The sequence below is a fragment of the Neolamprologus brichardi genome, chromosome 19 (genome assembly GCF_056152115.1).
Source record: "Neolamprologus brichardi isolate AB-2024 chromosome 19, ASM5615211v1, whole genome shotgun sequence".
In the NCBI taxonomy this organism is placed as follows: domain Eukaryota; kingdom Metazoa; phylum Chordata; class Actinopteri; order Cichliformes; family Cichlidae; genus Neolamprologus; species Neolamprologus brichardi.
The window spans coordinates 7,687,007-7,701,923 of record NC_142122.1 but is presented as its reverse complement, the minus strand read 5'-3'; the positions used below and the strand labels follow the sequence as shown (position 1 = coordinate 7,701,923).

Sequence of the window (14,917 nt, the reverse complement as noted above, 5' to 3'; positions counted from 1 at the left end):
GGAGACAGATGTAACTCACCTCCCCCCTTTTTCCCCCTCTGTCACTCTTTTCTCCTCAACAGAATTGACCATTACCAGCAGAGACTGCAGGCTCTGTTCTTTAAGAAGAAGTTTGCAGAGCGTCTTGCTGAAACAAAGCCTAAGGTTGAAGGTAAGAACAAACACTTCAGAGGCCACTGTAAGGTTATGTAAACATGAACTTTGTTTCTTGGATCCCCATTTTTGTATAAAACACATCAGTGACAGTTTCACTCGTGCAAACGGGAATTCACCTCCATTTTTGTTGCCCTGCTCAACTTGTGCCAATGCCCCGTCATTGCATTGGCTTTCTATGTGCATGAAAATTTTGCTTCATGTTTTCATCAAGGCTTTTCTTGCTACTTCTCTCAGCACCATAGCTGCACATGTGCGCTGACGCGAGGAAACCAAATCCAGCAGGGATTTAAATTTTGTGGCAGCTAAAGGAAAAGAGAAATATGGTTAAAAAAATGTTTAATTATATAAACAGTGAAAAGCAAACAGTGAAAAATTAACTAGATTATTTGGCTTTTAAAACCGAACTGTAATCCCAGTGCTCCTCAGTGCTGCTGCTGAGTAATGAGAGGAAAAACAAAAACACACACACACACAGTTGCCATAAAATGGAGCTATGTATTTGTGACCTATTTTTACAGATTATGTTGAGCAAGAATGGAGCTTGCAGCTGATTGCTTCAGATGGGGTGGAGACAGTCATAAAATATTGCATAACGGCAGCTTTTCATTAGAAAGCCAGAAATATTAGTTGACCTTAGATTCGATTCATGCATCAGAACTGTCGTCAAACAGTCTTTTGACGCAGTTTGACAGAAAAATGGAAAAGAAGATTACATTTTCGAGCACTTATTTTCTTTTTAGGGCACACAGTTACACACCCAGAAACAAAACAACGTTTCCCACACTAGAAATGTCATCAGCCGCGAACACCAAGACCAAAGCTTTTTCACAATCCTACCTTTGTGTTAAATTTGTGTGTGCGTGTGCATGATGCGAGAGGGCGGTCAACTATGTATGGGTTTTTTTTTCCCATCAAGCCAGCTTTCAGGTTACCAGGGAGGCTGTTTTGGAAAGCTGGCCCATGTTAAGAGCGGAGAGCGTCTCTTGTAAATGCTGCAGCTAACTTCAAAGAGTGAGGAAAAAGGCTTCCAGTGAGGTTCATAGCCATGTGTGCATGCACGTGCATGCACAGGGTGTGTCGTGACTGAGTCTCTTTGAGCCAGATCTACTTTAAAGACACTGCTCTGCTGGCCTGAATGTTTTTTTCTGGCCTTTGATGAGCATCACATCACTTATGAGAGCAACGTTTTTATTTGCTGACTGGTAGTTCAGCTTGTGTGTGCTGTGGGACATTTGTCAGATCGTCTGAGAACAAGTAAAATGTTACAGCTAATCACCAGTGATTGAAATAGGAGCCAAGAAGCACAAAAAATAAATGAATAATTTCTTTCAGTGTAGGTCTGGACCAGTAGTCAAACTGCTGAACTTAAACCGTCAATTGAGTTAGTGTTTTCTTTTTGCAATTATTTTTAAAAAAGGAATAATTTTTTAAATGGCCCCGTTTTTTGGTTTTGTTTTGTTTTTTTACTATTTCCTCATAGTGGTGAAAAATACCTTAAATAAGTAGATTTGACTCCTGTCTTTAATGTCTTGCACAGCTTGCAGAGATTGTGTTTTATGTAGCATTAACACACATAATGAATACGGGCAAAATGCTTTTATTAACCACACATACAGCGCGTGTGTAACACTGTTACTGTTACTTAAGTGACATTTTGCATGTCGTGTCCACAGTATTTATTCACTTTGGTCACATTCTAAAAATGTCACCGGTGTAGTAAAACATGCTTTTTAGTCATAAACAACAGCTTCACTTCCGGTCCAGATCTCTCTGGATACAGACTTTATTTGTTTGCTTTTTTTGGATCCCCTCTTCTAAAATGAATTCGGCGCCTCTGCTTCTGATCCCTCGAAGGACTGGAAATAAAGTACAGGCATCCTGTGAGTTGGTGGATCCACTCAGACCTCCAGAATCCCAAAATATTTGCAGACCACAGTCTTTGTGGATGACCGTAATAAAGTGTTCATCCCCTATTATTATTCATGTTGCTTTGTCATATACTCTGCATGGGTCTATATTTCCCTGGACCACCCAGCAGGTTCAATAGAAGCCTTTCAGAAGACAGCGCGGTGTTCAGCCAGCAGAACCCTGACAGCAGAGCCAGAAGACTGATTCCCATGCTGCATCACAGCACAAAGAACTGTAACAATAACAAGATGAAACTTGTTAATGATTTTCACATTCACACTGAGGTTTCCTCTGTGGAGACAGGGAACCACCTGCACTTTGCCAGACCTTGCAGCTCTCTGGAGGAAAAAGGCTGACACTACAGAGTTATGTTTGGAATATTCCCTCCCCCCGCTGTTTTATGGATGGATGGAAGGACTCGATGGGTTTCCCCACCGAGCTGCCCAGTTGTTTTGGGAAATATTGATCACTCCTCATGAAGGATGTTAGAAATGAAGGAAAGGATGGTGATTTTTAGGTTGTATGCGTGCCTGTGGGTTTGAGTAGAGTAACAGAATGGAAGGAGATGGTGAAAGCCCCGAGTGTTATGTAATATGAAAAGCTGAGAGTGCACACATATCAGTCACTAGCTAAATGATGTCTCCAGCTGCAACCCTCTCTCTCTCTTTCTCCCTCTTCATTTTCCTACAGCCATCCTGAACGCGTCCAAGGAGGTGGTCCGGAGCAAACGTTTGACTCAGGTCCTGGAGGTGGTGCTGGCCTTCGGCAACTTCATGAACAAAGGCCAGAGAGGCAACGCCTTCGGGTTTAAGATCTCCAGCCTCAACAAGATCGCTGACACCAAGTCCAGCATAGACAGGTGGGCTGTCTTCAGTTAACCCACTTTGTTACAAGTGTTGACTTACGCTGCGGGCCTTCTTGTTTATTGGAGTGACTGTATTTGGATAAGTGCTTTAGTTTATTTGGATAGGTTAGTTGACAGTTTTAGCAATCTCGGTTAGCAAGTTGCATTTATAGGACTTATGGGTGCATAAAATGCTGAATAAAATCCAAGAATTTCACTTACCAAAAGCTGACAACAGACTTCTTAGATGGTCTGTCAGTACAGTTACCCGCACAGCAAGCATTAAAAGTAAAAGGTGCATTAAAAATTATCTAAAGAACACCAGCAGCACAAACATGCTCCTGAGGTCTAGTTCAATGATCTAACAGGCTGAGCTAAATCCTAGCCGGCAGCTAGCAACCACAGCTGGCTGTGTTTCCATCTACCTGTCAGTCAAAGAGCCCACGGCCCTAATAATTAAAACCTTAAGCCCTAATACAACTGAAACAAGTACATTTGTTTCCTTTTGTTAGTTTACTTTACACCTTTGCCTTAGGATTAAGTATCTCAGCTCTGTCTCATTTTCATGTTGCAATTAGTCATCTTTAAATGGTAAAACAAAAAAACCCTCAGATACTGATGTTGATTGTGCAAAGTTATACTAAATCCTAACTCAAGAGAGCCACTACTTGCATCAGTTGCATGCACAGAACTGTGCCATGCTCAGCAGGTGCACTCACTGAGCACATCTATCAGTAAATATTATGTACTGCAACTCTTGTGCCAGTGCAATTTCTGTATATGTTGATGTATCTTATAGTTAGTATGGAATTAATAGCAAAGACCAGTGTTTTAAATAAAGTGAGCAAAAATAAAGGAGGCTATTCCTTATCCTTCCATAAATTACTTTGGTTAATTCTGTTTTGCTTGATTCTATTTTTCTTTTTATTTATTATTCAATAGGAACATAACCATGTTGCACTACTTGATCATGATCTTTGAGAAGAACTACCCGGACACGCTTCACATCCAGCAGGACATCGGCAGCGTACCAGAAGCTGCCAAAGTCAAGTAAGTGTGCAATATTTCACTTGAGGGAAAAGAGCATTTCTCCCTCTGACTGCATGTGGTTACAGTAGGACCGTGTCAGCTGTTACTTGAGTAAAATTGTTTATGATTTTTAATATGTTGAGGAAATTCCTGATAAAAAGCAACCGACAATGTGAGTTGTGACACACATAAATAAACGGCTAACAAAATTTGTCTTCATATTTGTCTTTCCTTCTTCTGCAGCTTGTCAGAGTTGGAAAAAGAAGTGCATAGTATCAGAAGTGGACTGAAGGCACTGGAGGCGGTAAGTTGTTGTGCGTTTGTGTCACGCTCCCTCCCATCGGTTCTTCTCCTGTCTGTAATTATGTTTTCGAGCAGTGCGGAGATGGGCAGCAGGGCGAGGTGTTTAAATGCTGGTAATGTTCCACGCTCTGCGACACAGAAAGCGACATGTCATGTTTTCTGCCACACGCGAACACGAGCGCTACAGCACAAATACGCACACCCGAGTTCCAAGAAAGCTCAAGTGAAACTAATTGTAATGAAGCGTGCTTCAGCCTCAGAGACCGACCAATCACACGCCTCTCGTCTCGTTTTACCCGCATCAGGAGCTGCACTACCAGCAGAGCAGGACGAGGGAACGAGGGGATAAGTTTGTGGCCGTGATTGGTGACTTCATCACGGTGGCTGGCTTCAGCTTCTCTGAACTGGAGGACCAGCTGAGTGAAGCCAAGGACAAGGTAACCAAATATTTAACCGCTCATATTTGGGTCGTACTGTAAGTGTAAGTTCATATGAGCGTGTGGGTGGCGAGGCAACTTGCCAAGCTTTCATGTCAGAAAGACACAATAGCAGGAAAGATGAAAATTACAGAAAGTGATGGGGGGAAAAAGAAACTTCTGAGCATCCCTCTTTGTCCAGCGGGATGACTTTAGGCAGGTCGGGGAAACCCAGCATTGAAAGATTACCCCGTACTCCCCCCACGTCTTCTCTTTGTGTCTGTCTCTGAATGATAGTGTTTTAAATCCACACACTTTTCTTTTTTACCACTGGGACAAATGCCCTTTGAACCATGCTGTCTCATGTATTGATGTATAGCAGGAGGTATGTAAATTGAAGATATCAGTGGGACTTTGAGAATCCCAAAGTGTTGAAAAGATTTATGTGAACCCGTTATTTAATTTCCAGGCCTTCGGGGATCTGCTGCACATTTAGCATGTCGATTCTGGCACGCTGAAACCTTATGAAGCTTAGTATTAGCACATTTTATCATCAGAATTGTCTTCAAAAAGCCAACAAGTGGCATCACATTGTCCATTTGCATATTTTATATACAGTCCATACCATGAACCAATTGAAAGGAGGACGTGTATTTCAGGTTGAGCCTCGTCTTTGCTTAATTATTTGTTGGAGGAGGAGGTCAGTAAAAAAAAAAAAAAAAAAAAAATGGAGGGAAAATGTTCTAGTTGGAACGTCACTGGAAGAGAAGGGGAGGATTTGGGCACCGCTGTAAAACAAAAAGACCTGTGTTCACCAGCCCAGACTGTGTCTGTGTGGTTGTTAAGTGGGGAGTCTGACACACTGATTCAGTGCTTGTCGAGGCCCTCTGACGCCCTGTTAAGTTTCCAGAGGAATAAAAAGATGGAAGTGTGGGCGTACGCTTCATCCTCAACAAGGTAGAAAACGAGTAAATGGAGCAGGCAGCCTGCTGAGGCTCACACAGCACCCATGGCAACAAGCATGTCTGCATGCATGTCAGCGATGGAGATACACACAGTGGAAAAATCACTAGAAAGGATTACGGTTGTTCTTGTGAGTTATAGAGAGAGACGTTTCAAGAGGAGGGAAGGGAATTATTTCAAAAAAGCCAGGATTGGTTTATATTAACAGTCAAAGATTTTATATAAAGATAAGCATATTTACCCCGTTGCACCCTTCTTTCTAACTCTAATATGGTCATTAATTTACAAAATGAGCATCGTGTTGTGTTTAGTAAGACTTGAAACTAGCAGTGGAGACCTTTTTAACTGTTAAATGATCTTACAGAACAAGGTACATTTTCCTATAGGCTTCTACACGATCACATTTTTACAACCAGACAAGACACCCCCTGCTGGCTGTTAGAGAGAATGCTTGTTTAAAAAAACTCAGCACTGGCTTACATTTTCAGACCCATAAGTTAAGAATCAAAAGCTTCATGTTTTGTCAAAAAAAAGTCAGAAAGAAAGCCAAGTGGACTGAATGAAAAATCAAAAGACTAAAAGAATTATGAGCAACAGTGGTAAAGGTGGCCTGTTGTGGCTAATGTGAATTTGGCCACCAAAAAGAACATTACAAACAGTACCTGTGTCATCTGCCTTCATAACAGAGCTTTTCAAGTCACACTTTCATTGTTCATACAACCAAACCAGAGTCCCTGGATGTCTGGGTCCATTTGTTTTAAATAACGTTTTTTCTTTATACTGCTGCCAAACCTTCTCCAAAGCTTTCTGAACTGTAGTTTTAATACAGTGCCTGTTTTGCCACCTTACAGGTACTTATTTACTCTGTCTATTAAGTCTTTAAAGATCAACATAATGACCACCCTGTAGAGACATGATCAAATTAATCCATCACAGCATTTTTCACATTTGCCTGTTGTTGTTGTCATTCCATGATGATGGAATTGAACTCAGGACCTTTATGCTGTGAGGCAACAGTGTTAACCACCGTTATTATTGTTGGCGTTGTTATTGTTAAAGTTAAACGGTCTGCTTAAGCTTAACTTACCAGCTAGTAGACAGATTTTGCTCTATGCAGATTTTAAGAAGTAAACAATTGATAAATTATTTTGAGACTGACTGGTTGCAGATATGGTAGACTCAAAATCAGAAGCATTGCTCAGATTGTAAGCATATATACCAAAATAACTAAAAGTTGTCTAGAACCTTTACTCATCTGGAAATACACCAGAAGATGTAACACTGATCGTCTTGCTACAAGTTTAAACTGGGAACCTTTAGGTTTCATTGAGCACTTTTGGTGCCTACATGATCTTAGGCCAGCAGGTTGTTGTGGCTGATCAGTACTTGGGTTTTGGAGTATCTGAAGTTTAAGCATTGGAGGATGCTTGAGTCAGAGCTAGCACTCTTTTTGAGTAGCCAGGGTTTTTCTCAGAAGTGATGGTTACTTTCTAAGTGCCTCTTTAGCTTGCTTGGCAGCATGTTCGTATTAGCCAATGCCTCCAGACAAATGACTTGGTGAGGCTGACTGTGCATGTGCATCCTCCTCTCTGTCAGTTGGGGCCTTTTAGTGTGTCATGCTGTAATAAATGCCTCCATTCAGCAACTGTACTTAACCTAGGATTTCCTTTGACTATTTTTGTAATTAATTTATTTATTTTAAGGTGCATAAATTGCCTCTAAAAGCTGAGTACTGAGAGCATTTATCACTTTTTGTGAAGCTGTATCATCTGCTTCTTTCAGCTGCTACCTTTAGGGTTTGCCGTAGAGGACCATTTGCCTCCATCTCAACCTATCCCTAGCATCCTCTTCTGTCACACCCATCCTCAGAAATGTCCTTTTCACTACATCCATGAATCTTCTCTGTGGTCTTCCTCTTTTCTTTCTACCTGGCAGCTCAATATACAATACCCTTTTTGCACTATATCCACTGTCCTTTCTCTGCACACAGCCTTTTCTCTCTAACTTTGTCTTCAAACTGAGCGGTCTCTCTGATGTGCTCATTTCTAATGTTGTCCAATCTGGTCTCCAGACTCTCCTCCCTACTCTCACTAGAGATCATAATGTCATCTGCAAACATCAGAGTCTACAGAGACTTCTGCCCGACATCATCTGTCAACCTGTCCATCACTGTTGCAAACAAGAAGGAGCTTAGATCCCCAATGTAATCACATTCCCACTTTGAACCCATCTGTCACTCCTAATATACACTTGTCCTTATACATGTCATACCCCAGTCTCACCTAACTTTCTCATAGAGCACAACGATTTCTCCCCTGGTACCCTAGCTCTAGATCCACAAAGACACAGAGCAACTGTTTCTGTTCTTCTCCATCAACATCTCATCTTCCAAAGCAAAAATTACATCTACGGTGCTCTTTCTAAGCATGAAAGCACACCGCTGCTCACTGATCATCACAGGAGGACCAATCATCTCGTACAGGGTTTTCATGTTGGATAAAATATGATTTATCCAATGTGTAAACAGATTCATTGAGTGTTTTTGAACTACAAACAGAGTTTTATTTTTTATTTTTTTTAAAGAAAAAGTCATAATTTAAAATCTATTATTAATAAAAAATAAGGCACAATAAATAATCAGAGAATGCAAAGAGATAATTGGCTCTCTCACAGAGCTCGCCTGTGTTTATTTTAGTGGTTGTGTGAAATGAGCTGCACAGTGTTGTAACTTCACATTCTTCATTTTATTGTGTGTGCAGGAGTACGTGTGTGTGTGCATGCGCGCGCGTGTGTTTACTCGTTTAGCTCAGACCCAAGGGGATGAGAGGAAACAGATTTGACCAGACACATAATTACTAGGAGAGAGAGAGTGATGACGGTGGGGTTGCCATGGAGACTAGTACCATAATGACAGGATGGTTTTATCACAACACGAGGACCATTTACAGTATGATGCTAACCTCACATAAACTAGAGTCATGCTTACTGTCACTGAACTCTCCCTGAAGATGAGACAGAGGATAAAAGCACAGTGCAGAAGAGAACAACAGAGGCTGTTTTTACCTAAAGGGTTTAACATGTACCATTTATTGTTTATTGTATTGAAATACATCAACCAAAAAAGTAAATATATGAAGAGTCTTTGTCAGTGTGTGAGATGAGATATATTTTATTTATCCTAAAAGCTGGGAATTTTCACTTTAAAGGTGACTCTGTGAGAATAGGAAGGACTGAAACAAAAATGAATATGAAAGCAGTGAAGAGGATGAAACTTTAATTTAGTGATGAAACTTTTATTAGAAGCTGGATCAGACGACCCTGAACCATCCCTAAGTTATGCTGCTATAGGCTCAGACTATTGGATGCTCCTCTTGATGCACAGTCTTCTCTTTTCACTCTCTTTGTCTTCAACATGGCATATATTTTCAACATTTGCCTGCTCCCATAGTTTGATTGTATTCTTTGTTGTTTTTGCTTTCTCTTCTCTTTTTCCCCGCATTTCCCAACCAGTCGGGACAGATGACTCCTCCTCCCTGAGTCTTGGTCTTCATCCCCACCATTCAAGTACTTACAATAAAAAGCACCATGAGATGGCTTGGTGCTGTATAAGTAAAATAAAGTTCAACTGAAATTTAATTAACGAATGAGAGAGAACGCTAATAACTAAGCTGAACTGGATTTTGAGGAATCACGTGCATTTTCTTCAGCTGAGATTTCCATGGTGCCTTTAGCGATATCTAGGAAGTCAGAGTATGGATAAATACTCATGGTTTGGGTTTGGAGTTTTTCCAGGAGATCTTGTTTTTCTCCGATGTTAAAAATGCATTTAGTTCATTCCCCCGTGCCCTTGACCTGGGCACAGGAGAATGAACCCCCATGTGGCTTTTGAGGACTTCCTTCTCCTAACACTTGAGATGTTTTACATTTTCCCAATGGAGATAAATAAAGAATAACTACCCAGCTTGTTCTGTTCCATCCAAATGGCTAAAAAAAAAAAGCCCAGCTTCAAATGCCCTTTGCAGATTGTGCTTGAATGTAGCCTCACCCTGAGTGCATTTTGAAACTTTATTTTTGCAAAATTTATAAAAGTGCCCAAATGGTTTTTTTTTTTTCCAAATGATAGAATGAACAGCTGCTACCCTTTTAAAGAATACTGACTCTCACTTTCACTCTTTCAGTGTGGCCTGTTTATTGTCTTAAACCAAATACATGTGTGACAGTTATGCTTTATGAAATCCAAATTTTTCCAAAAATAACCTATCGCACATTATTTTGCAAAACTGATCAGATGTGTTGCTAGTATCTGCCTCAAACCATGGCCTCTGCGCAGTACGGATTGTATCTTGTTGTGTTTTAGGACTGTGACTGGGCCTGTGTGTATGTGTGTGTGTAGTGGTCTATAGTACTGCAGCACAAAGCTCAGTGTGGGAATGTAGAGCGTGTTTGGCCGCAGGCCTTGTCCTGGCGCAGAGCACCGAACAGCTTGAACAGAACTGGGTGGACATACGGTGGTCAAATCATGCAGTCATTTCTTACTCGTGTATGTGTGTGTGTTAATTTCCAGCATGAATGGCAGTAGAGGAATTTGAAGAGCAGGCTCATAAGCTCATGTCCCGCCTGTATAATGACGCATTTGGTTTCAGTGTGTTTAAAATTGTTTATTAATGACGCTATATGTGCTTTGTGCAGTTTGCCAAATCTCTGAAGCACTTTGGGGAGGAAGAAGGGAGAATGCAGCCGGATGAGTTTTTCGGGATCTTCGACACCTTCTTGCAGTCGTTCACCGAAGCACGACAGGACCTCGAGAACATGCAGCGACGCAAGGATGAGGAGGAGCGGAGGGCCCGGATGGAGGCGATGGTGAGACACACAAGCAGAGAACACACCTGAGGCAGTGATGACAGTTAATAATTTTTTTCCCAATAACACTGTATTCTATTCCTAACCAGCTTAAGGATCAACGGGAGCGGGAACGACGGGCCAAAAAGAGCGGCACTACGGAGGAAGTCGGCGGGGAGTTTGACGACCTGGTTTCAGCTTTGCGCTCCGGCGAGGTCTTCGACAAAGACCTGAACAAGTTCAAGCGAAATCGCAAACGCTCTGTCAATCAGCTGGCGGAGGGTGGCGGCCGGGAAAGAACCGTCACCAAGGTTAACTACTAGGTCAGGGAACAGGAAGAAGGAAAAAAAACCACCTTAAATCTGCCATTGCGTTGAGCTTTTAACACCTTTAGTCCAGGTTGTGGGACAGTGACCGCTGACATTGGAGAGGATGTAAATAACGGCTGGATTGGACTTGCAAGAACGGCCGAGCCGTGTTGAAGGATGCAGCGCTCTCCTCTGATTGGTCTTGTAAAGCTATTTCCACTCCGTCTGTTCTGGATGTTACCAGGATGGACAAGTGGACACACCACTGTGACACATTAGCCCATGTCATTTGACCATATCCTTTAACACTGTGCTCAAGGCTCTCACTTTCTATCACCCCAGTCTTTTTCACTTTTCTCCCCCATTCACACATCCTCTGCAAGCTCTCCGGTGCTGAAAAAGCCCCGTCATTTAACTACTGGGCTTTAAAGCACACAGGACATTGGGATCGGACAGTCACATTGTATATAGTCACGAGGCAAAGACAAAGGATTGGTAAAAGGACTATGAAGCGTCTCCAGGCAGATTTGGGAAAAAAGAAGCTGAAGGGAACTAAACAATAACCTCGACCATCAGGTGTTCCCCAGAAAAGAGACTTCTCAACCACAGAAAGTCAAGGACTCGACACGTCCCAGAATGATTTGTAGGCTTCTGAAAGAGTGAAGAAGGATCCAGATTCATACCAACATTCTCCGGGAAGGACGTGTCTATCCCGATGTGCTCAGCTCTTCTCAAGGAAACTTCTCAGCCTGATCCACCTGATTTAAAACATGACTGTGCCACATGGGTCAGGCCTCCCCTTCACTCTGACCAACATCGTTCTGGCATTAACAGTGCCAAAGGAAAGAGAAAACTAATGTAAATGTATTAATACAAAACATACTGCAATTAGGCATTGATATATATTTATATTTAGATGCAGACAAGCTAATTGCAAAGAGGTCTTTTTTTATGTTTTGGGATTTTTGTACACGCAATGCATTATTTGTTGGTGTTGCAAGTTGGCGTTGAAGTGAATTTCTATACATTTTGCGCTTTATGTAAAAAAAAGAAAAAAAAAAAGAGGTAATCGCTCACACTTTTCACATCTGTACGTCTTGTTTGCGCTGCAGCTTTTTTTGTAAACTTTACACTCAGAAGTCCACAAGCCAATGACAGCGTCCTGTATGTTGTCAGATTATCTGTAACTAACATAATGAAGGAATGCCATGAAATTAATTTAAAGGCACAAGCTGCAGTTTCTTTACTGCAGTAAGGTTAAATTCTCACTCTATTCAGTATCTCTCTCTGCTTTCTTTTTTAATTTTCAGCTTTTTCCGTGGTAGAGTCACATCGCACCATGTGATGAATCTCTCATTGTCATGTCAGGGTACAACAAAACACTTAAAGAGGGTAGGTGGGACACACACAGGAAAAAAACATCAGCGCACGTCATAGAAAAGAATTTGTACTTTCATCTTTTTCTCCAGCTTGTCAATCAAGTCAGTCAAATCAAGCCCACAAAGGGAAGCCAACCTCCTTTTTATAAGTTATTTGAAGTATTCAGAGCTGTAGGAGTGAGGCTGTAGTGTAATCAGTATTAACATCTGATTCTTTTTGAAAACAAAAATATATATAGCAGTGCACATAGACTGTATTAAAAGATGGATGTAGCATCTATGATGTCACTCATTGGTTTTTGAAGTCCCATTATAAAGCCATCTTGTTCTTTTGCTTGTTTTTTGTTTTTCCATTTTGTTTTGTTCTTTTAGGGTTTTTTTTTTGTTTTGTTTTGTTTTTTACTTTTTGGACCAGAAGTGACCATATTTGGATGAGAAGGTGGAGTGCTAATTTTTTTAGCTAACATTTGCTTTAATTAGCAGTTATCTGTGTCTGCTAAGTAACATTCAGAGGAAGTACTAGAATTTAACTAGTTGTGAAAACTGGAGCACAGATAGTCTGTATGCGTTTAACCAGACACCAATCAATGTCTCTAGTTTCCGGAGATGAAGCCTGCAAGACATCTGTCAGTAAAAGAGGCCACGGACCTGATAGTAATTATATGTTTAACTTTAATAATGTTTAAATGGGGGAGTTACACAAACAAAATTGTTATAAAGTAGGAAAGTGGCTAAAAAGACCAAAACTATGTTTATTTTTGCTTTAAGCTGGTCATTTTAACATGGGAGTCTTATGGAGATTGACTCACTTTTGGAGCTAGCCTCCAGTGGCCATTAAAGGAATTGCAGTTTTGGGCACCGCGTTGGTTTGGTTTTGGCTTCAGCTTCGCTGCAGAATGTGTTCACACAGAGACGGCTCTAATCGTAGGGTGTAAAGTCAACATCAAGCATACATTTACTTGTTAACCATCACATTCATTCAGAGTCAGAAGAGAGGTCTCGACCCACCATGTTTGTATTTCTAACAGCGACTTCCCCAGTTTGTCCTTTCTGGAGTTTTTCTGTTCTTTGTTGTGTAAATGTTCAGTTTTAAGTGCCTCTCATCCTGTTTTCACATTTGTATTTTTGGCTTCCAAAGCAAACTTACAGAATTTGGTAGGGATATGGCGCCATCTTGTGGCCGATTATAATGCACTTCACTGACCTCACAACCTGTCAAAAACCGGTTTGGGGTTATGTGTTACCTGTGCACAGCTAAACTCACTCACTTCCTTTTATATGAGTTCTTCCACACTTTTAGTTCATTTTCTTCATTTCCCCTCTGAAGCAGAGAGAAGCTGCCGTGAGGTTAAAAAAACATAACGTGAGACAGAAATTGTATCCCAGAGATTAACTAGTGAACCAAAATCACTTAAAACTTTCAGACACTTTTAAAATTTAAAAAGAGGAAATTACTTGATTTTCTCTCAATAAACCAGCATCTTGTGTATATTTTAGTCCTTTTGTTTTCTAGCCTCTGATCCTTTTTGAGTTATACTTCATCAGATTCTTTAAACCCTTCATTCAGAGCTTTAACCCGTGTTGTAGTGCAGACTATTTCCTGAGGGGTATTGTCAGTATTAAAACCTTTGTGTTGCTACATGGTTGGATGTCTATTTGGCCATTGACTGGCTGATGAATTTTTTTTTGTTTTGTTTTGAGTGTAAAGATGGAAATAAGTAGCTTGTTTCAATGCACTTTGATGATGGGACATTTCCATTTGCAGCGAGGGCTGAGGTCCCTCAAGAAACTAGAAGGGTGCAACAAAAGTGTGGTGCAAAATAAAAATAAAAAATTTAAAAGAAGAAGAAATTAAAGATGGTGTTTATAGGAAAGGGAGGAAAGTGAGGCTGAGTACTCCGGCTGGGCCGCTTGGAACACTTTAAGAGTCTGTTGAATGGCAGAGATGGGATTTGTGGGGAAACTAAGAGGCGACTGTGGTACAGAGCAGGTCCTGTCTCCTGGTTTGGTGAGTCTGGAGGAAAAACATTTAAAAAGAGGGATTGGGGGGCGGTTGTGGGTGGGGTATTTTATGTCAATACCACATTTCTGTCATTACATGGCGTTGAGCTGCATGCCTAAAGATGGGTGCACAAAGTGTGAATTGTTTCTCCTTTCGTAGAAAACTGCTTGCAAACTGAAACACACCTGTTAAACCACAGCCTGTACTGCCTGAGAAAAGTTGCACCCGTTCTTCGAGCTTGTATAATTGTGAGGAGTCAGTATTTTCATGTTTGGAAGAAAAAGAAAAACGTATCCTCCACCTGAAAGATATACAGTTGGAGAAATTAAAAAAAAAGAAGCATTTTGTACACGTTTGTTGATGTTTGAGTTAAGATTAAAAAAAAGATGAAAACATGAGGAATGTTCCATTTTCCTGTAAATTGTACCTCTATTTATTTGCCTTATTTAGTTTGCTATATTTTGTATGTACACAACGCATTACGACAAATGTTATATTAAAAATCAGAATCATTAAACTGTGGTCCGTGTATGATGGATAGTTCTGACACTTGTATGAGAACGAGAAGCTTTTCTTTTGGTTTGTTTTTCATTTTTTTTGGTTTTTTTTCTCTCACCCTGTGTCTTTTGTAGGGTTACAATAAACTTTTGTCCCTTACAACAGATTGTTTTTTCTTTCCTTCACTCTCATTGGTTATGTCAAGCGTTTGGATCATGAGGAGGATGAGGAGATGCTTGTATTCATTCCGAGTTTAGTGGCAGCCATTCAAA

At 40.8% G+C, this 14,917-nt stretch overlaps 1 protein-coding gene across 6 annotated transcripts in view; it reads left to right on the top strand.

Moving 5' to 3' along the window:
* Positions 1-14,664, top strand: part of daam2 (dishevelled associated activator of morphogenesis 2) — a 111,061-nt gene extending 96,397 nt beyond the window's left edge. For all 6 annotated transcript variants that reach the window (XM_087832721.1, XM_087832719.1, XM_087832720.1 and 3 more), the window contains 7 exons: positions 63-151; positions 2,755-2,923; positions 3,851-3,958; positions 4,181-4,241; positions 4,546-4,677; positions 10,309-10,479; positions 10,569-14,664. In XM_087832721.1, coding sequence (XP_087688847.1) covers positions 63-151; positions 2,755-2,923; positions 3,851-3,958; positions 4,181-4,241; positions 4,546-4,677; positions 10,309-10,479; positions 10,569-10,781 — 943 coding nt within the window. In that variant the 3' untranslated portion in view covers positions 10,782-14,664. The remainder of the gene's footprint in view (positions 1-62; positions 152-2,754; positions 2,924-3,850; positions 3,959-4,180; positions 4,242-4,545; positions 4,678-10,308; positions 10,480-10,568) is intronic.
* The last annotated feature ends 253 nt before the right edge of the window (positions 14,665-14,917 follow it).